Below are 26,595 nucleotides of genomic sequence, written 5' to 3'. Positions count from 1 at the left end.
TCCTACTGCTCAGGTGAACTGTTATTTTTCTAGAATTATCTTTCTTATTCAAAGCTACAAATACTGTAACAGCAAGTTCTCTCTGTTCATTTTCACGGTCCTACCCTTTTCTGTACGACGTCTTTTTCTTCTGCATGCAAGGAACATAGTAAAATGACATGGGAAACAGCAGAGTTCATCTGGTGCTTCCTATTTTGATCCAAAAAGCTTTTGAATTATCTTTAGGACACTGACTGAAAAATGAAAACTTGGTCTAGCATATACTTGTGAATACACTTGGTAAACTAGTGATAATCCCATAGCATTAATAATGCAGCCAAGATAATTAATAAGGTTACAAAATATGTGTGCTTTTCAAGAAGGTGATCATTGGCATTTACCCCATCACAACTGGAAGATTACCAGTATGAAAATTAAAAGAGTTGAATCATTATGTATTGAAGTAAATCTGTCTAGCTTCTGAGTTTAAACAAATTCAGATGCCAGAACCTCGAACGATTTACGTAACACTTTTGTAAGGTATTTCTTTATTAAAACCCATTTTCTAGCTCCATATTTCCATTAAGACGAAAGAACTATTTGTGTTCCAACAAGGACTGATAGCCTGCCTCGAATGCCGCCCTACCACACCTAAAAAGAGGTGGCAATGAACAGTCCTACCACAGTTAGCAGAGCACTCACGTGGCCCTCCGATCCCAACAGCCCAACTCATAAGAAGTAGAAATACCTGTCATTTTAGCTGATGTACTGTCTGTTCCCAGTCTTAGCCTGCACTTATACATTTATCTTAATTTTTACCTTTTAATCCATCAGCAAAACACTTTAGTTAGCAGAGCAACAAGCCTGACCTCAGATAAGGCAGATCAACCCTTAAAAAAACCCCTCATTTGAATTAACATAATAGCAGTCTCACCTTAGTATCACCCACCGCTCAGCACTGCAGTTCCATCTAACATAAAACAGCATTTCTTTTGCACAAGAGTTCATTATTATAACTTCACACCTAGTAAGGCTAACACCTTACTTCATGGATCTTACGTCTAACATTCATCTTTGCTTTCACAGTGCCTTATTATGCCTTAGTCTCTTTGAATCCTGTATGTAATTGAATTCCTATGCAGAACCAAATAAGAAAACTTACTTTATGTAAGTAGATTTAGCACAAAGAAAGGGATAGCTAATTCTACAGTGATTAAGATACTTAAAGAGATTGTGAACACAGATGTACAATTCCTTTGAAATTCACACATGGAGCTAATGGTTACCTGCTCATCTGTTCATTAAAGCTTTTTTCTTTCTTTCTTTTCTGTCTCTCCTGTTAAAAATCTTGCAGTCATTTGTGAAAGATTATATGATTTCTATCACAAGACTTCTGCTGGGACTTGATACCACACCAGGATCTGGGTTTCTTTGTTCTGTAAGTTATTAAAAAAAAATGTTACAGAGTATCAGGGAAAATTCTGTACTGTCTGCAAAATACCTCTACTTTCTTTGTACAGCACTTTATTTTGTGAAAGTCCAAAAAAGGCCACCTGTTAGATAGAAAACATACCCATTTTTAGTTACTTCCATAGCAAAAAACATCCCACCCCTGAAAACATATTCTATAAAGGACAATGGAGAATAGGAAAGACAGGAAAACACAGGTAAAGTGCATTTTATATGAAATAGCAATGACAGTTCGGCAACCAGTTTTAAAAATTAAGTATACAAAACTGAGGAAGCACTACCTATGTTGTACAGCCTGGCTAACACTCACACACAATGCTATTTCACAACACCCTTTTCTATCATAGGCAATAAAGGGCAGAACTCGATTTTATGTAGAGATAAGATGTATTAAATGACTTTAGCCTAGGTGACGAAGTTGAAATGTCATCTCAGTATTATGTATTACAATATTCTCTAATGCAGAGTTTTATATCTATTTTTATATGTATGTATACAGATTTAAAAAAACGCATAAAAATTGCTTTTTATTAAAAGTCAAACCCACCTTTCAGATTTCTCCCACACCCATTGCACCTCAGTTGGCAAACAGATAAAGAAAAGTTATGTACCAGTTGCCTTCTGGGAAATTATAAAGAATTGCAGGATGTTGTTCTCAAAAAAAGAATCCAATCATTGGTTTGTTGGTCAATTCATTAAGCTTTGTTAAGCGAATGCAAGACAGTTGAACCTCTGAAAAAGGGCTAGTATAATAGTAATGAAATACTCGTTATTCATTTAAGACTTTCTTATGCCACTTATGCTTAGTGTATTACTTTCCCCCCACTCCCTTCTACCCAAATACCAGCCCACAGTTTAGTGAACAGGTATCTGGCTGCGTTCAAAATACTTGTGCATTCTCAGTCTCTTCATCACCAGTTTCTTACTGCTGCCAATATCTAGTTCATTTTTTTGCTATACTTTAATCAGATATGAACACTGGATGAAGGATGCCATGTAGGTTTTTAAGTAATTTTAAAATAAGAACAGAAGTATTTTCATAATACTGAACCGTACTGCAAGGTCTCCCAGATAGGGAGAAAACAAAAGAAACAATGTCTACAAACTCAATAGAAATTCCAGATTTGTTCTGGAGCAAATGTGCAACACTACAATATGATCATTTCCAGCTGGTGTTTCGTTTTAAAATTTTTTCAAGAGTGGTATAGTGAATAAGCATTAAGCCCTCAAGAGTTAAAAGTCCTCCTTCATATTATTATTTGTTCAGATGAAAATCACAGAAGAGGATCTATGGATTAGGACATATGCCAGACTATATCAGAAACTTTGTTCTTCTACAGGAGACATTCCAATTGGAGTCTATAGGACAGAATCCCAAAAGCTTACAACATCCGAGGTATGTCAGATTACTGTACTTTTTTTTTTGGATTTGATTACAGAGCATACAACATTCTTCAGTCCTCATAAGAATGGGAACCACTTATTTAATAAATATGGTGAGTGCCATATCAGCAAACGCACAGAATTCCAATAACCCACTGAAGGTCTGCCTCTGCTGACACGTATATGGTCACATTAACTCCTGGCTCACATTCAGCCCCAGACTTCATGACTATCCAGACCCAGCCTACATACTGACTTTCATTCCTGTCCTTGCCTGCAGAGACCTGGCTGCTGGAAAACAAGGGGCAGCTCGGGCACAGACAGGACAGGCTGCGATAGGCACGATTTTCTGCTGCCTTTGAAAGAAGGTTTGGGTTCCTTTGGTTTTGCTTTGTCTTTAAGCAGTTTAATTTTTTCCTCCTGCATACAGGGAAGGGCCATTCTACACACCTTTCTCAATGAGCACTGCAGAAACTGAATAGTCACCTGAGTAAATGTTTAACTTTATCACCTTCATTTATGGCTTCAACTAATTTATCCCAGTGTTTCAAAAGTTCAAGCTAAGGATTTACAGATTCCAAGAATCAAAAGACTTGTTCTTTTACGTGGCCTCTCCTAATTAATCTCTGCCTCAAATGACTTACTTTCCTGTAATAATTAGGATGATTGGTCTCTGCCCTTCCAATACTACTATCGGCAAGTCCAGATGGCTGTTTTATCAAGAGTGGGACAAGGAAAGCTACCAATGCAGACAGGAGGAGAGGCAAAACAAGTCCATCCTTTATACTGAGTTTGTATCAAATTTGTTCACACAAAATAGACCCTTCCTATCCATGTCACCTTATCATATGGAATGTCCTCTGCTTACCTTAATCCATACTGTAAAATATATGCAAAACCAAAACATCGGTTTAAAATAACAACAACAACAAAATGAAATAGCATTCCTGTACACAGGGATTCACAGTTCTCTCTTATGGCCAACCCAAAATGACGTCAGCTAAGTCAGTAAGAAAACTTTAAAAATAATGAATTTTTTCAAAAATACCCCCAAACACTTCTATTGCAGACTAAGCTGAAGAGCCTCAATAAGTTAGTGGGTGTTGCATGAGTCTCATTGCAAGATCCTGTTCTAGAATATTAAAAATGTGATTTTACTTGAGGTGCTACAACATAAACATATTTAGTGGTGGAGGTTTTGTTTGTTTGGTTTGGGGGTTTGTTTGTTTGTGGTTTTTTGTTGGTGTTTTGTTTTACACAGATAAACACTAGTCTATGCAAAAGGAAAAAAATTAGTATCTTTCTCACGCTGTCAGACTTTCTCATATCAAATATTATTTTATGGACTCCTGCAACCTTATGCTGATGAGGTCAACAGAATCTTGCTTTTAGATTTTACAGTAATGGGAAAAGGCCTTTAGAACCACAGTAGCTCTTCAGTTAAATTTGCTTTATTCACCGATCACTTCCAGCATATTGTAAAATAGACATTAAAACAATGTTGACGCTATCTTTTGAAATGTTTCCTCTTTATATTCCCTATGATCTTTTTGTGTATGTTAGGACTGCATACGTAGCCCATCCACTTGAGTTCTTTCAGTACTGCTGTATGTATGTACTATTGGTCACACTTGGGTGGCTTGAAGAAGACACAGCAACAGGGAGCCAGATTTCAGGCCTAAGTCTGCTTTTTTTTTTGTTACTATATGAGTGAAAAAGCAACATCACTATGCTTTAAGGGAGGAACTAATTAGCTCGTTTGCAAGAGGTGCCCTAAATCACGCTGAAGTCTACTGCACACGTCCCTGTTTTCAGACACAGAGGCAGCCAAAACTGAACTATTGCTTCATGGATCCACAGAATACATCTAAAAAGCAGTTACTGAACTTGAACTTCTAAAAATATGCAGACTTGGAAGGAAGTGGAGAAGTCACTCAGAACAGATTCCTAGATTCAGGAAAGGCAGTATCAGAAGGTTAAAATTGTTCTTCTCAGAATCAAAATGGAATCAGGCACTAAATATCACTTAACTGCTTTTGCACTTGAGAAATGTATTTATATAATAAATGAACTTTTTACATAAAAAGTCAAAGTCTGCTAAAGGGTGCCCAATTCAGGAACAGAATCATAGAAAGTCCTGAGTTGGAAGGGACCCACAAGGATCATCAAGGCCAGCTCCTGAATACTTGCTAAGCGTGAGCAGCTGAATCCCCCGAGCTCCACTGCAACCAAAACACATGTTCAACTGCACTGTTGAAAAGAGGAGAAATCATCTTAATCTGCTTCCACTTTTCAAAGCCCTTAATCTCTCTTGTCATTTTCCTTTCAAGTCTCAAATTTCCATCAGTGTGGAAGAATGGGAAGATACTAGAGACACCAAAGAACAGACTAGTTATCGTAGTAATCATCGTAACTCAACATCTAGTGATCAGTCTGACCATCCCTTGTTACGGCGAAAAAGCATGCAGTGGGCCCGACGGCTGAGCAGAAGAGTACCGAGACACTCTGGTAAAACAGCGGAAAAAATAAACCAGCAGCGAATGAACCTTTACAGGAGGTCAGAAAGACAGGAGCTTGCCGAGCTTGTGAAAAACAGGATGAAGCATCTGGGCCTTTCTCCCGCAGGATACGGTATGATTACTATAATAGTTTAATATAAACATTAATAGTATGCAAGATGAACTTATTTTTAAGAACTGAGGGTGCCTTAAATAAACCAAATATTAAGTTTATGATAATGTGGGGGGGTTTTGTTTGGCTGGGTTTTTTTGCTTTGTTGTTTTGTTTTCTTTTTTCTTTTTTCTTTTTTCTTTTTTTTTTTTTTTTTTTTTTTTTAACTGATATGAACTTGCTGGAGTGTTTTTATGGAGTGTTTTTAATTAGTTCTATTATGACCCCTTCCTGTTTTCAGATGGAAAGCTCAGAAGGCAGCATGTCAGTTACATTTATATTTAGCACATACAATCTGTGTACGCAGAATATATAAACATTCCCCTGTCATCGAACAACTGCACTGTATTTCCATAAATACGTTGAAATATAGATGAAGACAGAACTGTTGTAAAGTTCACACATATGTCAAGGTGGGGAGTTGTTTATACGTGAAGGATATTGGATTTTCCCTACCATTTTTGAAAAGGTGTCACATTAAAGTCATTTTCACGAAGCATGTTTCACTAGGTCTTTAGATGCCATTTTTATCCATCAAGTCCCCAAGGCTGATGCTGGGTTGCCTTTTTCCTTTTTTTTAAGAACAAAAAAAAGCTGTTGACAAGAGCTCTGTAACACTCTTTTTAATTCTTTTTAATATATGCACCACAAATGCCTGGGTTGCTTTTCTAAGGCCTTAGCTCTGTAGTGTGTTGTGTGGAAACCCCCAGAACTAGTTCCTACAAACAGCAAGAAGTTCTAGATCCCAGCCTGTCTGCACAGTAGGTCCAATCTGGAGTTTAGTGCTTTCTACTTCAGAAGCACTGACACTAAGGTTCCCATACTCAATTTTCATTTGAAGAATCCAAAATGTACTGTTTTAGAAATGTGTCACTCTTCCTTTTTCAACACAATTATTTTAAAATTTCACTTATCCCTAGAACATCAATTAACTGAAAGTAGATGTGGTATATTTCCTATAGAATGGATAGCTTTATTTGTTCATTTTAAGTACATACATTCTTAATGCAGGGTCAAAACACCACCAGCAATGTACTACCCAACAGTAATTCTTATTGTTGCTATTGATGCAAAATCAACTGACTTGTGAGAGTTTTGCTCAACCTTTACAAATTAGATATGTAAACACAATCTCTTTATTCCACACTCCAAATGGATCATTATTATTCCTGCTTTCTTATGGATGCTAAATGACTCTCTGCAGGAAGATTCAGGACTGACACAGGCCAAAACATTTGATCAACCACAAAGAAGTTTCGTTAATTTGATTCCTGTTTTACTAGTAACAAGAAAACTTGGTTGTATTCCTGCTTTTCCTTTAAAATCCTAGTTAAAAGGCAACAGTAAATGTTCATTTTTTAGATTTAGGAAGATCGTATACCATCTGCAGAACAGCAAAATCATGATAGGTAAATGCTTCATGTGATGACATTTATCTGCCCTGATTCTGTTTATAAATTTTCATGATCGCTTCCCCATTTTGTTACAGATGTGCATCATTATAAAGAAATCTTCTACTTTTACAACCCCAAGCATACCCATATTCTGAAAAAGTCCTGAAAACCCCTCACCACTTTTACACACACAATCAGCCGCAAAGCTGGGCTGAGACATTCCCACTGCTGTCTCCCCACGCTTCCTCACATTCCAAAAGAAACTTCAGAAGCCTTTCAACCCCATTCAGAGCTAGCTCACTCCCCACTCATCCCACTACATGTTAAACATGGAACAGAAACTCGTAAGTCTCCTCATTCTTTCAAACTATCAGGAATTAATCATGCCAGTTAGCTCCCTGCAGAAGTTAAACGCACTCATCTGTGTGCTGAGAACAATGAAAGAAACAACAGGAAACAAAAATCACAGCTGTTTATGTATCTCCATGTATGGGGATGACCTCTAAAGCCCATTTCACATCTTCAGTGTTCTTTTTATATTGATAACCTAATAACCTCTAAGACCTCCAAATTTAAATTCAATTAACTGTGAATTCATGTAAGTCAACTGAGACATAACTCAGTTTTACTGTGCAAGCCTCTATCAGAGATGTGATGTGAGGATGGTGGTACAGGTGCTTGTATAACTAGTTACAGCTCTTTGCATCAGTTTCACCTTACAGAAATAAGCTGTATTGTAAATCACCATTTTAGCTGTATCTATACTAAGCTGTATCTATACTAAGAGTCTGTGTGAGCTTACCTAACTGTTTTCTAGACAGAAGTACTTACAGTGGTGCAAATACGTGCAAAGTTGTGCAAAGCATGTAAAAAATTTACACATACTCAAAAATACCCCATATAGTCATTTGCAACCTATGAACAGTTTATTAAGAATACTGCAATAACAAAATATTTAGGAATTGCATTGAAACTAGAATGAGGCTGTTCTCTGACAAATAATTTTCCCTAAAATGCTAAAGAGGGAAAATAACACAGAAGCAATGCCTCTCCTTTTTCGTCTTATCAAATTAAAACTAGTCTGACTGCAGCACCCCAGGAAGAGTGCCAAGAGAAAGCTGTATGAAAGAAACTGCAATGGCAGCTACAAAAGTGTAGCAAGACTCGACTAGGCAAAAACCTTAGAAAAGAAAAAACAAAAAATCTGTCAGCTTTCATTTGCTGCATACCATTAGAAGAATAATTAAAAGGCAAGAAATAACCACCGACTTCCATTTACACAGCATTCACAGTTCAACCCATTGGCACAGGTGATAAAAGGAAAGCGCTTACTAGTTGAGTAGGGAAAGGGAGAAAATGCTTATATTGACTAAATCTGGAAATAGATGAAAATGCTGTACACCTGCATTTAACCTTGCTTATCACTTGAACTCAATGCCAACCAACGTTGGAACTCCCTACTTCCCACACACTAACATAAGCTGCGTGACAGATTGGTAAATTACACTAAACTGGGATGCATTCAGAATTGCTATGACTGAAAAAAAATGCACAAGAACATTTTTAGAACATTCAAAAGAAAACTGGATACTTTGAGAGTTGCTAACTCAAACGATGCTCTATCAGATAGTTACAGTCCACATACAATTGAAAAGAAGTCGCTAAACTTACTTGAAATCACTTTGACACCTGACACTTTTTGACAGATCTAGGAAGCAAAGATGATCTTTTATCACATTTGTTTGTCAGAAATCATACTTTTCAGATTGTTTGTAAATATGATTAATATTTTACTTTTTGGTCCTCTAGATGAAATGAATGATCATCAGAACACCCTTTCCTACATCCTGATCAATCCTTCTCCAGATACAAGATTAGAGCTGAATGATATAGTGTAAGTTAAAGCACAAAACCAAAGAAACACCACAAGATCTACAAAATGTCTAGTTTGTACATTCTGCCTGAATTTATTATATTATTTTCTGCTGGAAAAGAACCCTAAACCATCCCATGCACCAAAATATGGAGACTTCTAGTTAAATAGTTACCTAATTATACATGTACATGTGTATATTTAAAATGTACACATAAATATACGTTAGTTATGCTCTTGCCTCCATATTCTCTCATCCTCCTTTTACTCTGTGTATTTAAAAGGTAATCTAACCAAGTTTGCTGGATAGCTTCACAGAATAAATATTCTTATTAAATTCTTGATTATAATTTAGCTACCCAGTCTTAATGGAAAGATCATCACTTTGAAATCAGTATTTTCAAATGGGATTCAAAGATCATTAAAGCAAACAGCAGTCTACCCCTGAATATCATGTGAAATTCAGGCTTAAGATAATTCGAATACGAATGGCAGTGCCTTAACACAGGAAATCTTTTCACTTGCTTTCCAGGAATTTTGCAAACTAAATGGAAGGGAAAAAAAAAAAAAGTGTGAACACAGATTTGACCTGTCAAGAAAGTTTTGAAAGTCCAGAATTTTAGATAACTATCTGGCATTGTCTCGTACTGAAATCCAGTGTGGTTGCTGTGTTAAGGTCCTGGGCCATTTCTGCCTCTGCCATGCTCTACTAACATGCCCCATCTGCTCCACACCAAAGAAACCACATAACCCAGTTGTGCAGGGTCCTCCACATCAGTGCTGACCCACCTTACTGCTTGCTTGCAAGGAGAAAAACTGTTTGAACGATTGGCCCTCCTGACACAGAATCATCATAGTGCTGTGTAGGACGGTAGTATATGAAAAGCACAGCACAATATTAACTGTATCACACTGCAGAGGCAATTATTATAAAACTTACCGAAATTATTTGGAATACTATTTTCATTTTTATGGAACTCCATGGTATGATATATACTAATATTTAAACTGTAAATTCACATACTGTTACCTAATCTGTCTAGGTGGACTAGGTATCCTGCATTTCATGTTTCTTTCTTGGCAAAACCAAAGATACTCAACAATCCATTACTGCACAATTTTGGAGTAGTACTGCACTCGTAGTGTGCTACCTACACATATTTAGCCTGTAAATGCACATGCTGTTACCTAGTTAGATGCACGTTCAGTTTCGTGATGCTTCATGAGTGGGCCTGTGTCTTTGCTTAAGCTCAGATTTATTTGTGTGTTTGTTTTGTTGTTTAAACTTGACACAAGGATCATGATCTTTGTATCTGGATAACTGTTAATGCTTCGATATCACAGATCATTATCTGATTATAGTCCTCTTTACTAGACAGCCAGTTCACCTTCATGCAATGGGGGATTATTAGTGGAGAGTCAAAGAAGAGGTTGTTCTCTTTGTACAGTTCTCTTAATCACAAATCCCAGAACAATTAAAAGGCTTTTTCTATTTGTCCTTCTTGCTGACAGCTGGAAGACTAGTCTTCTGGGGTTTTCTCCCTCCCCTTCTCCATTTCACAGTCTTTATCCAGTGGGTTACTCTTTCATCATACTTGTTAGCTGCACTTTTATGCCAACGTGGCTTATTCTTATCTAAACCATACATTTCTAAGCATATCTATGACAGAAGCCAAAATCTGCATTCACTATAAGCCCTATAGATGCAACTTTCATTTTCTGATTTCCCATGCTTATACAATTTTAAGTGTTTTACATTCACTATGATCCTATTATATTTGTAATTCATTGTAAGTATCTTATGTAACATACAACCCTGAACCACCATATGGGGAAATTTTCTCAGCTTTTAGAGACAGGTTGCACCCAAAGCAGCATTGACAGCAGTTGATTGCTCAAAAGTCTTTCTTTTGTCTTTGCATTTCTTAGCTTTGCAAGCTAATGTTTAGTATCGTGACCTGATGGAGCTTAAAGGACAATGATCTCACTCTTTTTATCGAACAATTAAAACAAAAGCACTTACATTTGAAGTATTTAGTATGTTCAGACTTTGCCTTAATAACTCCATATTTCATCTAGCCTATTTGCCTTAAGAAACAGGTACTGAATAGCAGCATTTTCGTTCTATAGCCGTGAGATTTTTGTATCAAAACATTTAACATCTTGGCTCTCAGCAGAACATGATGTTCTTTTCTATATCAGAGTTTAGTACTTGAAAACGGATCTTGCAGTAACAGTCCTTATTCTCCTTCGTTCCAGAACTAGTACAATACATCGTGTTGCTAGCACTGGCCCTTTCTTTATTTAAAAAAATAATAATAATTCAACCAACCAACCAACCAACCAACCAACCACACACACAAAGCTGACAAAACAGTGCAGAATTTACACTTACAAATTAATGGGAAGCTCTTCCATCCTTACCCTAAGAAAAGCAGTTATTTTAAAAATCTTAAGCTTAGATTCAAACTCAGGAGGCATTTTCCTCAAGTATTCAGATGTCCTAGAATCTCTTAGTTCTGGTCCGTCTCCAGACCGTCAGCCTACATCAAGATTATCAACGTCATGCTTTTTATTTATTGACCACAGAGACAAGAATTATCTATTGTTTTCTTACAAAATTCTTTTTAAAATGGCTCTATGGTCTGCTTATCCCTTCTTTAAAGCATAATGAATAAAGGAGATGCATAAAGAAATACAGAGGTACTGGCAAAGGAGCTGTCAGTCAAAATTAAGGCTTAGCTGTGCCTTGTACATACAGATGATGTCTAAGCAGATGAAATGTGAAAATTATTATTAGCATTGACAGTGAGTGATTTTACCGAAGTATCCGACTTATCCAACAGGAACTAGGCTAAGGACCTTCAAAATAAGGCTTCTTCAGATCTTTTCAACATTACAACTATACGCGCTTATTTTATCCTTGCTCATGCCAAGTCTTTTTACTGAGAGTCAACTTCTTTTTACAGATACTTGATCCGACCCGATCCATTGGCTTATGTTTCAAATACTGCACCCAGCCGAAAAGACAGCTTCTGCAATACAGTGGGACAAGACACCAGGGAGGAAACACAACTTTGATACGTAACTCATCACAAAATTAAGAGACATTTTTATACATATGTTGTTTCCACTAACCATTTTGAAAACTGAGTGGTACATTTTATTCAGATTTTGGAAACAAAATTACACTGGGTAAGTGACCAAATTGAGAAATGTGTTGTCTAGAAACTCTGACTTAAGGGATTGTCAGGCTTGTGGCCTGTTCAATATGGTAGTTGAACTTTGTTAGCTTAACAGAATTGCGACACCTATTACTATTTAAATAATATGAACAAATGATTTAAAAAGTGACAGATTCCATCATGTATTTTGCTTAAATGCTTCCAAGCTTATTAATCAAGGTGAGAGCATGTCAGTGACTAAGCTTCTGGTCTACATTTGTAAAGATTATCTGATGCCCATACAGAGACCATGCATAATTTGTAGTAGAAAATAAGTTAATGCCTAAAGCTGCCAACAAGGCTTTGCGTGTCGAGAATCCAGCCTTTGAAATAATTTTCTGTCTCAGCTTGTCACCCATTTATATTAGAACAGGCTAGTTTCAGTCCCATTTTAGCCTCCAGGACTTGAGTGTTAGGTCTCTGGGTTTATGCAGACCAGGTTGACACAGCCTAGTAACACTATAGAAGTTGAGATCTGAGACATATCCACAGCAAGAGTAGCTAAGAGGAGCCTACCTGGAGGAAATCCCTGTCATCTCACACAGGTAACTCCCCACATTTGCAAAAACTGCAAAGGTACTATCTGTGTGAAACTGCAAATGATGGCAGCTCAAGTGAAATATAACCCTTTTAAGCCTAGTTTTTCAGCAGAGGCCTAAATAGATTATGATACAAAAGTGAGAGCATCCTTCAAGGGAACAATTCAAACCATAAGTCCTTCCCATTTTCCTGAATATGCCAGAAGTGCAACTGTCCAAAGTATGTACATACTCAGTCATTCAGGTTACCCAAATGAGATACATTTTTATATGAAAGTATGCATCGCATTAAAAATTAAAGAAATTTATAACCCATTCCATAAAATGAATGTAATACCATGTTATGTGAAAAGGCACCGTGGATATCGAGACAGTTTTGGCACTAAGTACTCAAGAAAGCACCTGGTAGTGTATGAAACATCTGAAACTGCTACAGAATCTCCAGTCTACACACACTTGAATGTCACAATTGGTCAAGCTTTCTATAGAATTAAGCACGCTCATACATGATCTTCCAAGATCACATTCTTGCTTTGCCAACTGTCACGCAGCAGGAAGAACATGCTTAAGGTAAAACCCTCCTGTTACAATTATCCATACAGAACTTGTACAAGGAATTGGGCAAGCGAATTCTTTGAATTCGCTTGATGTCCTACATGTAGAAAAATGCAGTCAAAATTGCTCATATTCTCTTCTATATTATTTGGTAGAAAAACTACAATTTACTTCTGAAAAATAAAATACCAAGTTGCCCAGTGAACAACTCATGGATGTGAGTACACTTCTCAGCGTTGTAAGGATGTTGAAATCAAGTCACATGGAATGACAGTAAATCTGCTATTATTCTCTCCCTTCCTCTTAATTCTTCCAAAACTTAACTAATCTGTTCAATAGTAAGTCAGAAATCCTACAGCCACAATTATAAAAAAAAGAGTGTTTCAGAGTGAACTGAAGCCATCAGAAGACCAAGAGTACCAGTTTTTAAAGGAAAAAGGTAACTAAAAAGTAGGGTTTCTCAGCATTTTTTTTTTATATTGACACATCGAAGTTCAAAAGGGTTTCAGTGATTCTGCACAGAGTCCATTACTGTTCAGTGTTTTTCCACACACAATAGTCGTTTATCAAATTATTCACAGGTAAAGACAAAGTATTTCAAATGTTTCCCTGTGGGGGAAAAAAAAATCTGAACAGCTGCACAGGCTAAAGCATACAGTTTTTTTAAAAAAATGGTATATGGTACAGGATCTTGTCCAAGATCTGTCATAGAGGTTATCCTGGAAGAGACTGCATGTGCAGTGTGAATAACTTCCTACTTTTAATGCCTTCAGTAAGAAGACTGTATTTCAGTAGAATGTTTAAAAAAAAAAAAAATGCAAGTTTCTTAAAAATGTTCACTCCAAAATATTAGAAGGATCCTTTGTTTTGTACTGAAGGCCTTACTAATGGAGTCTCAAGTAGGCAGACAGGATTCCAGAAACATGCCTACCCTTCAGCTGGCAAGCTAGATACTCTGCTTTCTGTGTGATTTACACACTGGGTACAGGCATTCCCTATATACGGCCGGTTGTACCCACCACGGATTTAAGGACTCTCTGCCCCAGGGATCTACAGCTAGAACCTGCTGCCTCGCATTTGACAGCCTATAAAGCAGAAGAAACAAGCAGTCAGCGTATCCATTTTCCCACCCAACTGAGAGGAACTGCTGCGCAGCTAGAGCTGAATAGTAGCATCTAACGTGACCTGATATTTCTCCAGGCTTCATGAGTCTCTAATTGCTTACTATCCCCAGAAGATTTGCTAAAGCAAACACAAAGACAGCTGAAGACACTCGCAGTCTCTAAAATGAATGAATGGCAATCTTTCTGAACAAGAGACTTGGTTCTCTTCCAAATCTGCTGGAGACAAGCAAGGTAATAAAAACTAACAACAGTTTCTTATGAAGCAGAAGTTCTAATAACCCCTGAATAATACACCACAAAGTTCTGTTGTTCGAATATACTGTTATTCATGTTGAAAGCAGAACACCTTTGCTTCCTCTGGCCTATCTTCACAGACAGATGCCCTTCTAGTGGGATTTAGACCTTTCAGGAACCATCCTAAGCACCTCTACATTAACACAGAATGAGACCGTACGCACATACCTTCGGCAGCCAGGGAGGCGATTCTTTAATGGTCATCCTGCAGGCAATCTTATCTTCACATGCTTTCTTCTCACCACGATTATCAGAAACATAATACAAGTCTAGGTGGACTGAAGACCAGACTGAGGAATAGTAATCTCTGTGCTCGGTGCTGGAGAAGAGATGATGAATTTCTAGAATCAGCAGTTCCAAATGACTGTTGAACAGAGAAGCTTTGTCTGGTCATAGTTCACTCAGTAGATAGAGAAATTTAGATCACCAACATAAGCAACAGAAGTAATCCTCAACCAGTTGTCAAAAGTCAGATAACCTGTATTTGTTTCTCTCAATTAAAAAAAAAAAAAAAAAGGATTATTTCAATTTTTCAGTTTGTGCTTAACTGTATGTATTTTTTTCTTCCTGACTCACTTCTACCAATAACTTAGAGATGTCTATGTTCCCCAACACTACCTTAACACACACCAAGCAATTTGGTACCCACCGTCACAATCCCAGTGAAGAAAGTGATAGCCGATAATAATTGCCTCATTCTCACAAGAGGATTCTCCAGCAAAGCGAGACCTACCTATGAAAAGGTGTTACCTGGTCTACAATAAAAAGTCATAGCACGTGTTTCAGTGAAATGTGGTGTGTTTCCTTAACTATTTCACTCCAATTCCAGAACACACATAAATTCACACACGAAGTAAAAAGCATACAGTTTTGAGTTTTTAAAATGTGCAGCAGAATGAGTTAGTGAAGTTTTCATCACGTTTTGACTTGGAAATTAAAAGAACAGTTGTTTCCCAGCATATATATTTCCTCTCCCACAAACAACTTTCTACTACAACTACTCTTTAACAGCTTTAAAGTACAAAAAAATATATTACTGAATATTTCGTGTACATCTTTGTTTACCACTGAACCAATGAAACACTAAAGAATAGATTGCAGGCTTCAGCAGTGGAGGAAAATGGAAATGACATCAAGTGTACCAGAAGTAACACACAATTCTGCATTTTCTAGGCAGCTAGGGCTGACAGTAACCATACTGTAATTTTGGAGCACTGATGCATGAGGTTTTGCTGCATTGAATTCCACTTGATATCTGAGGGAAATCAGTCACTACTATCTGGAGATGAATTAATAAAACCAAGCAGCACTGTGTCGTGACATCAAGTTGTACAAGGTTGTAAAAAATACTTTTTCAAGGCACTGATATAAATGTAGAATTTATAAAATAAAGCAATCTGTGTAAAATGTTGTTGCGTATTCTCGATATTATATTAGAAACAGCCCACCCCACTTTGAAACAGACATACCTTGAATAAATGTCTGAAGAGCCACACTCCAAATTTCAGCCACTGTTCCTTGTGCTTGATGCAGAATATGCATTGCAGGGAAACAGGAAAAGAGTTACTAATTCATATGAAGTTACAAGAGATGACCGAGACTTTGCTTATGGTCATCTTGTGAAGTTAATCCAAAATATTAATGATGATTTTGTTATATACCTCGTTATTGCCTACACTACTAATGGAAGAACGCTGTCAGTAATGGTAATTCAACACAAGCGTAAACTCCCATGACCTCCGAAGAAGCTTAAAAAAGCAAGTATTTCCACTTCATAAGGTTAAAAATAAGCATCTGAAGTTTCTACAAAGGGAGGTTTTCTGTACACTGTTAGAAAAATTCACAACTGGCCCATAACAACCAAGGAGAGAGGATGGGATGCAAAGCATAGAATTAAGAGTAGATACTTATTCATGTGCATGAGGTTAACCAGCCAAACTGGGGCACCCCAAATGTGGCTCTACACAGGGCTCTTACACCTTTAAAGTATTCAGGTACAACATGATTTCATTAATCATGGAAATTCATACTACCAATTACTAATCATAGTAAAACTTCTCTAGATCGTTTCCTATTTCATCTTCTGTCTTCTCGCTAGTATAGGCTGCCTGGTGAATGGTAGCTAGTTACTTTGGCAACTGTACAGCATTTAACAGTCCAATATTTACTCCCGCTAGAAGTTATAAACCCTCACAGCTTCCATAACTGTCCAGTGGCATAGCAGACTCCAAATGCAAAGAATCAGTATATTTGTAGTCTTTTCTTTGGACAGCTGGCAAGTCTTTGTTAACGCAATCAATTCTGCTGGTTGCACACTCAACTTCAGATGGAGTGGTGAAGCCTCCATTGTTTTATCTGCAGTAGTTACTGAATAACTTGTAACTTGGCTACTGTTCAGATAATATGAGACCTGTCTACATATAATTCAAGATCAGGATCTGGAAAGGGCACATCTACTACAACATCCTCAAGGGTTGGTTTTGGTTTTTGTTTTTTTTTTTTCCCCTCCCAGCTTCACAGGTTATTACTGCACAATTGTAATGTGGTGTTCCTTCCCCAGGTAGAGGGAGTAGAGTTGCAGGGTTCAGCTTATTACATTGCTTAACTTAATGGTACAGGTGTCAGCTATACAAGTTTCCATGGTTACTAACAAATCATCATGTCAAGAACACAACATCCTGTAGAACTTTTACTAAAATTTAAGAGAAATAGTGGAGGGTCCAGCAAAGCCCTAAGGGACCTTTGTTCATGTCTTAGTTGTATCTTTCCCCACATAAATGCAAAAAGGTCTGGAGAGTTCAGATGAATAGGTATACTGATTTAAGGTAGAAAAAGTAGCCCTGATACGTATTTGACAGAGCTAATTATGCTCATTAATCGAAAGGTTTCAGACTGAATTCTCATAAGAAGGGAAACGTGTTTCGTGTTCAGAGGCTCCTATAGTGACTGCATAATAAGTCCCTGCTAACTGTATTGAAAAAAAAATATTCTTTTTCTCTGTAAAAAGCATTTGATAACTTTTACCTTGTTCCCTCTCAGGCTTCACTTTTATTACCAGTTCTGACATGTTTTCTGAACTTCTAACCACTCTTATTCCTCCTCTTCAGTTCTCTCCAATGGATTGACATCTCCCAGAAGGGACAAAGGGAACTCATTACTTCAGGTGAAGCCTAGCACTGGGGGAGTACAATAGAAGGATTACTTCATGTGTCCTCCGGGCTTTTTCCCTGTTTGTACACTCTGGGAAAAATTCACCTTTTTTAAACTATTAGATTGTTGGTGCGCATGATCTGCTATTACAGTAAGAGGTATAGCTTGTGACCTGCTCTGTGCTTGGACCCACTTCCACATGGCTGGTCAGCTTAGCCAATATGCTACCTTCGTTTCTTGTTATGTCAGATAATTTCCACTTTACCAATCGCAACGTCATCATTTTAGTACATTTTTCCAAGCCCCTTGTGAAGCCCTTGGTCAATGTAGAATTCCATTTTCATAAGAAATCATCTGCAAAGTAGTCTCTGAGACATCTGTATAATCCCCTCATGGTAGTTTCATCTGCCCCACAGCTCCTTATCCAGTGATTCTGTCCCACTCACTAACAACAGTGACAAGCACCTTGTCATTAAAGCCTTGGCTGCTTATCCAAAAATGTGAGCATATTTTCCCCATACTTCTGACAAAGCAATAAGTATCTTCAGAAAGCTTGCAATGCTTTTACATAGATTATGGAAATATTGCAGTTGCCATTATAGTCGCTTTGGCCCTTTTCTGAGTTTGGCTTAAGAAACCCATGTGACCATTGTGACTATGGACAGAGCATTAACTACTCTATTAATTATTTCTTATTTATACACTACGTCACAGAAGATATTTGACACTTTAAAGATATACATAAGCAGGTAACCGTGTAATAATTTAAAAGCAAATAGACTTGCTTGTATTATATCAATAGCTATTCTTATATGTCTAAGCAACGGCAAAATAGATAAAACTTTCTTACACACAAAATTGTTTTTCTAGTTTACTTGATGTGAAGAATTTTTGTAATGATGCCATCTTGTGATCATGGTGAAAATTACACTCTGTCCAGAACTACAGCAACATTTAATTTTTCCCATGTATTTTTAGGCTCAGGCACCTAGTGAACAAACAACGTTAGGATCAATGTGATGGCAGCAGGTGCTAGTCTTTGTCCCATTTCTTTACTTGACCTAAAACTGTGTCCCCATGGTTAGGTTTTCGTCATGTGGCTGGGTCTTCAAGAGAAAGTCCAAACAGAAGGTGCCAAACACAACTCCCAATAGTTTCTGAGTACTGGAAAAAAAAAACCCAAGCAAACAAGAAACAGAACCACACATGAAACAAACAAACAAAACCCCTAAAACCCCACAACTTGTTTGCATACATAGAACTGGCACTAGAATTTTCTTTAAAACCTATATACCCCATATAGAGCCTTCTATCTGGATTTATTTGTGATTTTAAATATACCATTTTAACGTTAGGGAACCTACACACAACCACCTCAACTATTATCTGAATTTACTAGTGTATATAACAAGACGTGAAGACAAGGTAGTGGGAACAAGAGGAACTCAACTCAAAATTTGAAATCAGCAGAGAAAGATTATATTTTAAAACAGCTGACGCTACCAGTAGCCTAATGGGAGTCATTTGCAGAACATTCTTGCTTCATTGATCCTCCACCTAGAGGTGTCCCCATTATGAATGAGTCAGCTATTTTATACTTTACATACTCACACATCCATGCAATTGTTTTCTTAAATGTATCAGGACAATATGCAGGGAAAAAACGCAGCTTAGACACAGGTTAGAAACAACACATTAAGTTAAAATTTCTTTTTATTAAATTTATCTTTCACTTGTTTGTTGCAACTGTGTCTGGATTCTTAAACTAAATTTATCATGGGCACAAAAACCCAAACTACATCAGTTTTTTAAATTAACTTTAGTACATAGCTGGGTTTTTATACGAATTGGGATAAATTGGAAGAGCAATTTATATTACAGATGTTTGGCTAATTTATACTTTATAATTAAAAGTTCTGACGATAATGAGTTACTTAGATCAATTACAACAAAAATTAACATAAATTTAATTATGAGTGTTTATGCATGGTTAGTTCATAAACAACTAGTCTTCAGGATTAGTGTCTCCTAATGTCTTATGTGGATTCCTGTAAAAGCTGCAGAATATTCAAGTCTTTCTTCCCCCTGCTCTTGGTTAATCATGAACTTTTATAATTTAATTCAGCTAAAATTGACATTTATAAAGCTTCATTCTTTGCTAAAACATGAGCTCCTTTTTCTGTTGCCAAAGGGGTACATATATATATATGGGAAGTGTTGAGTGTTTCTGTACAGCAATCGTTGGCTGTAATTCAAAGGGCTTGTTCACTGGAGGGATCAGAAATGTTTCTTCACCAGTGTAACTGTGTTCAGTTTTAACTGTGTAGGTCTGAATTTCACCCTTATCTTCCTTTATACAGTCCATGATCTGTTGCACTTGGTAAAATACTTCCACTATCTAAAGCCACATTGTATTTCAAGGAGACCAAAGTGATGTTCATCACTGGAGCACTGGAGCTCCCAGGATTGCTGAGCAGGAGCTATCCGATCCAGGCACAGGTTTTCGGGCTTGTGGTTCTTTTCTAAACCTTTACAGATAAGGCCCCTTAAATGTAAGAGAAAGCTTACCTTCATTTAGGGCTTGTTATGAAAAACTAACCTGTATAAAGAATTACATCCTGCCTAGGAAACTATGCCACAAATTCCACCCGGATTAAATGCTCATGTTTAGACAATACCAAAGAAATACCAGCATAGTGATCTACTTACTGCTCATCATCTAACTTGACCAAAAACATCTGCAGATCCAGATGTGAGGGTGTTTGTCCTCTGGCATATTTTTTTCAAAAACACATAATCACATTTAAGTTCTAAAATAATGAGAAGATACAAAAAGATAAACATAATGAAATGCAGAGTTAAATAAAAATCTAAAAGCACCTTTACCTTCCCGAGTGAGGACATCTATGCCCTTCCTGTCAAAACCCTCACCTTTCTGCTAGACACCCAGGAATTTACTCTCAGTCCTGCCAGTCAAGGAGGATTCTTCTGCAAGTTGTTACAAGGTACTCAGGTAGTTCCATTGTCAGGACTTGCCAACTTTCAGAGAACGGGCCTAAAAGGGCAATATTTTGGTATTCAAAAGGCAGTTTGGAACAGCAATTTCTTAAAAACAAAATACCCTCTGAATTGATTTTTTTAAGAAATTATGGGAAGGAAGATTTTCTTTTAACTTCACATTTCGAGGGGAAACAAGATTTTGCACTAAGATTTCTTAAATTCTCCCTTAGGCTAAAAACTACAGAAGTCCAAGTATGCACTGAAATAATCATAATAATCATGCACTAAAGGTAATCATCATGGATTGAATGATAAATATAAACAACAATCACTTTTCTGGCTCTCATGCCAATGTTCAGGTTACACAGAATAGAAAACATTTTTCACTTCTATGGAAAAGCTTCGTTGAAATGCTTTAGAAGTTGTACTGGTGGCCATAAGGAACTAATTCAGAGTAGAACTAATAACATTTCTATAGGTCTAATAGGTGTTCTTGGGAAGCAGCTTAATCTTAGCTGGGCCTCTAGATGGTAGTGTAGTACCACTAATAATGACATGAGGCATAACGGAATATGAGCATTGTCACTTTTATCACTGGCCAATAAACAGCTCATATTATAAAGTAGTCATAAAATCCATGCATTATCAGTCTCCACAGAAATAGCTGGTAGTTCTGAAACTGAAACTCCAGGTTTTATTGGAAAACTCTCTGGTTTACACCACCTGAATTTGCATTCTTATTGGCCGTGACAGCCAAACCATTATTCCCTAGCACAGATCAGGTTTAAAACACTCCACTGTAATAAATGAAGAAATTTTTTATGTTTCTTTAGAGGAAAAAATTAAAACTGCCATTTTATTCTGATAGCTAAACAAATATCACTTATGTCAGCAATCTTTAAAAATCAAGTTTTGTGGGAAAACAAGTTCTGAGAGGATTTAGAATGTATCAAGTAGCCTTTTCAGTACATACTTTTGTAGTACGTTAAAATTGTCTTATTCTGTTCTTGATGTTTAGAGTATTTACTAATAAACTTAATCAGTACGTCATGAATTTATGCATAAATTATACCACGAAATATATACATGTCTTCTGTAATAAATAACTGTTTATGATGACTGAGCTGAATGCACAGAAATGATGTGATTATTACTTGTGATTTATACTAAGTTTTACCTCCTATGAACAGAGTTGCTGAGTTGGGAAACTAAATTTTCAAAATAATTTCTACAAAGCTTAAAGAAAAAATAGTTTTCTGGTTGTTACGGATACCACAGTTGATAGACTGAACCTTTATGAAGACACTGTGCACGGTACAGTGTACCTAAAATAATGAGATATTTTTCATCTCTTTGATCACTTGTGAGACTGGATTTTGAAATGAAGGATAAGATACCCTTTTCTTTAGGCCATAGTGTTTGCAGTGGAAGTCTGTTCCTAGCAGACTGTCTGCATCACGGAATCCTTTTGAGTGGACCGGAATTCACATGACAGGAATTACGTGAACCTGTTTATACAAGTGTAGTTAATTCGCATACTTTATGAACAAATAAAGAGGGTTTAATCCACAGTTTTCTCTAACACAAGACATACAACTGCAAAAATCTACCTGTATCTAGAAGTCAGATTCAATGCCTATTGAATTATATATGTTGTTCCTATACTCTGTAACTGTCTTGGGTTCTACGCTTCTGAAGCTAAGCAAATATCGAGTAGTCACAATCCTGAAAAACTGGATACACTTCAGTGCCATGTAAAATAGAACCTGTGAAATCAAGATAAATAGCAATCTAGTCTCCTGAAACAAAATATTTTGTCCTGAAGACAATAAATAGAAAAGCAAATGATCAGATGACTTCAGCCACTAAAATTATTGGCCTTTCAAACACAAAGTTAAACCAGTATTTCCTTGTCAAATTCTCAAATATTTTCATCACAGTTCTGGATTATATTGCAATGTTTTAAAGATAAGATTGTGATGGCTACTGGAGAATTATGCCAGTAGCAGGAATATTTAAACATATTCAACATATATAGCTGAACTAGGAAAGCGATAATATCTGTAATGTTTGAAAACAGTACAGAAAGTGGGTGTAACCTCTTACTTTTGGGATTGTTTGCATTCTTCTTCAGTTATACTCTCCCCGTTTCTCTTACTGATTTTTTTCTACAGCAAATAATGTAGTAGTTGAATTATTTAATAGGAATCACCTCCTCAAGGCAAGTACAGAAAGAAACATTTAGACATGCACAATTTTTTCACTGAGTTCTAATGTTCTTTCAATTCCTACCATACCTTGAGCTCTCATAAAACTTTCTGTGGATTTAGAATTCAGTTTTGCACCTCAGAATACTTAAAACATAGTTTTGAACCGACATAGTTATTTTTTTGTCACATAGAAGTAGCGTTTACATGGCAGCAAAAAGGAAGCTACACTCAGCAGCAAAAGCAGTACAAAGCAAAATTTATTAATACTACATATAGTCTTCACCACTTTCCAGAATAGTACTTTGTTGTGTAGTTCCCTTGTGATCACAAGTTTCTAAGGGGAGAAAAAAGCGCCACCATTCTCTGTTAACCTCAGACAAAATACAACATGCTGTGGTAGTAGGAAAGGGGATAGAGAATTGAGATCTGAAACAACACTTGCCTGTGCTAAGGTGAAAGAAGGTCGTTCTAAACAAAGGACCAAGACCTGTGGAAAATTTAAAGCGACATTTTAATACAAACGTTTATTCTTTATGGTTAGGATTGATATGGAAGTAAAAAAAAGTATTCTATTGTTTTATATATGGCTAAAATAATAATCAATTGGAAGTTTCTGATGCTGAATTTTGAAGAAGGAAGCTTTTTACATACTGGCTATTCACTTTGCCTGTCCTATAATTTGTCTATTTTGGTACTGTCTCCATGGTCTTAGAGATGAACTTTTCCCTCCAAAACAAAGCGAGCAGTGAAATAAACCTGGGTTTCGCACACCCCAGGGGAGCACCTCAATTACTGAAATGGTACACACACACACACACAATGGTTTTTTTCCTCCTTTTTGTCTTCTATTGTACGCCTGAATAGGGGAAAAAATAATTTTCAAATAAATTTAAAAGATTATCATTATTAATTGGTGCAGCTGAAACACATTTTGAAATTGGATAATGTTTCCAGGAAGCTGTCAGCATTAGTAAAAATAATTGAGATAATCATTTGCTAACAGGAAAAATAACTTCTTATGCACAGCTACACAAAGACCACAATGTAAAATAGTGCTTATGCTTTCCTTCATTATAGAGGTTGCCATAGTTGCTTAATTTCCTTATAGAAAGAGTGACATCCTAAGTTATTTATTCTTTTTTTTTCTTTTTTGTAAATAATTGGTTCCTCTGATAGGCAATTCAGATAATAGCTTACAAGTGCCTTCAAGTTATGGATGCATTAAAGTGCAGCAGAAATGAAATACCTATCACCTTGGTGCTCATGATGTTTCCAAAAAGCTTGGATATTTTAATAGGCTTTAATATATTTTGTCACTGGAAGTCACTTTCACAACTCGCTGTGCAACAAATTATTTCACTATTGCCAATCTTTCCTCAGATACCAAAGGCATTTATTAATATACAATTGCATGTACTTTATTGACTTTTACAATGCTTTCCTCCCACCTTCTAATAAGTAGAAATGTATGGTGAAGAAATCCCTCTTCAGGGAGAACTTCAGCAAGCAGGATGAGAAAAAGTTTGACAGGGTCTTGAAATAGCCCTGAAAAAAGCATTACTTAAGCATTAGGGTTGTGCCTGAAGATATTAGGTGGGATATGGAACTCGTAAAACTATTATTTGAGCCAATTACTATTTTATTTTCCTCATGCTTCTGCTTACAGCTTTCCTTATCGTCTTCCAATTTCAATGTAACTTTTATGACTGGTATAAGATTATTTATTTGAAATAGAAATCCTAACTCCTGTTAAAAGGATACAACCTTCTTCAGAAACAGCGGTCTTTGCATTTTTAAAATTTGATATGGAAAAACAACTCAAAAAGATCTCTCTTGTTCACATACAATAAAATGCGAAAGCCCCTCTGTAAACTTCATTTCCTGTCTAACTGTGTTGCAACCTAATATACTTTACACTAGCTATTACTTCTGCAAATTCTCATTTTCTTTGTCAAATGATGCATGGAAGCTAGAATCACTACAGCTTAATGGAATAAGCCTCTTTTCAGAGCTATATATCAAAGGCATCCCTCTCTGAGCATCTAAGGACAGAAGGATCACAAGTTTTAAAACAATTTCAACAGATTTCACAATAGGTCACAGGGTCTGAAGTTTTGCCCATGCTGTTTAGTGTTCCCTTGCTGTGGAGAGAGTTGGTCAGTATTACACTGTTATTTGTTCTTTGCAGGCTTAAGTGTGCAGAAGGTCAGCATGGGGTTACAGCTAAGAAATTATGTCAAAAGGGATTTCTCTGTCCCAAAGAAGCACTATATTTGTCTCTATTAGATAAGTTTGGAAAAAAAAAAACCAAAACCAAAACCACAACAAAAACAAACATGAAACAAACAAACAAACAAAAAATAACACCAAAAAACCAAAACCAAAACGAAAACCAACAACCAAACAACACCACCACAGCCCCAAATCATGTATAATTGAAATACTTTCTACAATAATATCAATAATAATATGATAAATGCGGTAAAAAAGAATTGCTGTAACAGGCAAGAAAGAGGTTAAAAATAGTTTTATAAATGCAAGGCTGTGGTCACAGAGGCTATGCCCAAAGAACAGAAGCACAGGTTTTTGATAAGCTACAAAGAACAATGAAACAGGAAAGCGGAGAGCAACAGAAGTCAAGTCCATGACTACCTTGACCTGGACTGACTGCCTCTGCATCTCTTCTGAGCTTGTGGTGACAGGACTTGATAGATGTAAGGCAGATAGGATGATTCAAGTCCCATCCTGGAAAAAAAAGGCAAACAGGTATATGGATATTTGTGTCCTTGCTTAATGAAAATCAACTAAAAAAAGATTCTTAAGGTACTCCTTGGCAGGGTGGGAGAAAAGTCCAGGACTGTGCAAAAGGTTCAGAACAGAACAGTGAGAATCAATTCAGAAAATATTTGGTACGTGTCTTCTATTTGCACAATGTCTAAAGCCAAACTTCAGTTTTCATTTTCTTATATCATGCTTATGAGAAAGTGAGTCTGACTGAAAGCATTCAGGTAGCTACCAACCATTATTTGCTTTTCCAAAGCTCCATTTTCATTATAAAGCTGCATCTTAGCTAGATCTTCTAACTATATAGAACTATACAGGGATTTATCTTATACAAATTCTATGCTTGATCTTCCCAGTTGCATCCTCTTTTGGATTCAGTCAAGCGGTATTGGATTTTTCTCTCACGAGAAAAATCAGTGCGCACTTAACTAGAGCTATGGGAACCAGCAAAAAAACACCAATAAGAAAACAAAAACTACAAGAATGAGAACATATCTTAGGTTTTTCTCATGCATTTCTACCAGAGAGTACAAAAAAAGAGACAAATGAACACATGAAGCATTGAACGCGATTTACACAGGAAGTGTTTGAAGCTCCTGTCACTGAAGAGCTTTAAGGACAAATTAGATAAACTTCAGCCAGGAGCGTTAGCCTGCTTCAGAGCATAGGAATTCCCCTGATGATCTCTGAAGGTGTCTTTTTGCTCCATTTTCCTGCAATTACAAGAATATACACATTTATAAATAGGTTATTTATGATCTCTTGAAAAAAGAAGGAAACAAACAACTGATATACAAACCACTTGGTAGCCTTTTTTTCAAAAGGAATTCCACCCCCACTCTCCCAAGTTAATTAATTCTCTTCAATAAAAAGATTCAGGATTCCCATTAATTTCTGAGATTTTTATACAGGTATATGACTGGTGCCTCATATTCTGATAATAATT

At 36.6% G+C, this 26,595-nt stretch overlaps 1 protein-coding gene across 2 annotated transcripts in view; it reads left to right on the top strand.

Moving 5' to 3' along the window:
* Positions 1-11,850, top strand: part of KCNT2 (potassium sodium-activated channel subfamily T member 2) — a 110,601-nt gene extending 98,751 nt beyond the window's left edge. For both annotated transcript variants that reach the window (XM_065648986.1, XM_065648985.1), the window contains 5 exons: positions 1,334-1,417; positions 2,717-2,845; positions 5,163-5,463; positions 8,706-8,790; positions 11,739-11,850. In XM_065648986.1, coding sequence (XP_065505058.1) covers positions 1,334-1,417; positions 2,717-2,845; positions 5,163-5,463; positions 8,706-8,790; positions 11,739-11,850 — 711 coding nt within the window. The remainder of the gene's footprint in view (positions 1-1,333; positions 1,418-2,716; positions 2,846-5,162; positions 5,464-8,705; positions 8,791-11,738) is intronic.
* Positions 11,851-26,595: the final 14,745 nt, after the last annotated feature.

The sequence above is a fragment of the Caloenas nicobarica genome, chromosome 20 (genome assembly GCF_036013445.1).
Source record: "Caloenas nicobarica isolate bCalNic1 chromosome 20, bCalNic1.hap1, whole genome shotgun sequence".
NCBI classification, from domain to species: domain Eukaryota; kingdom Metazoa; phylum Chordata; class Aves; order Columbiformes; family Columbidae; genus Caloenas; species Caloenas nicobarica.
Note: the sequence above shows the minus strand (reverse complement) of the source record. Positions and strands in the feature narration are given on the sequence as shown.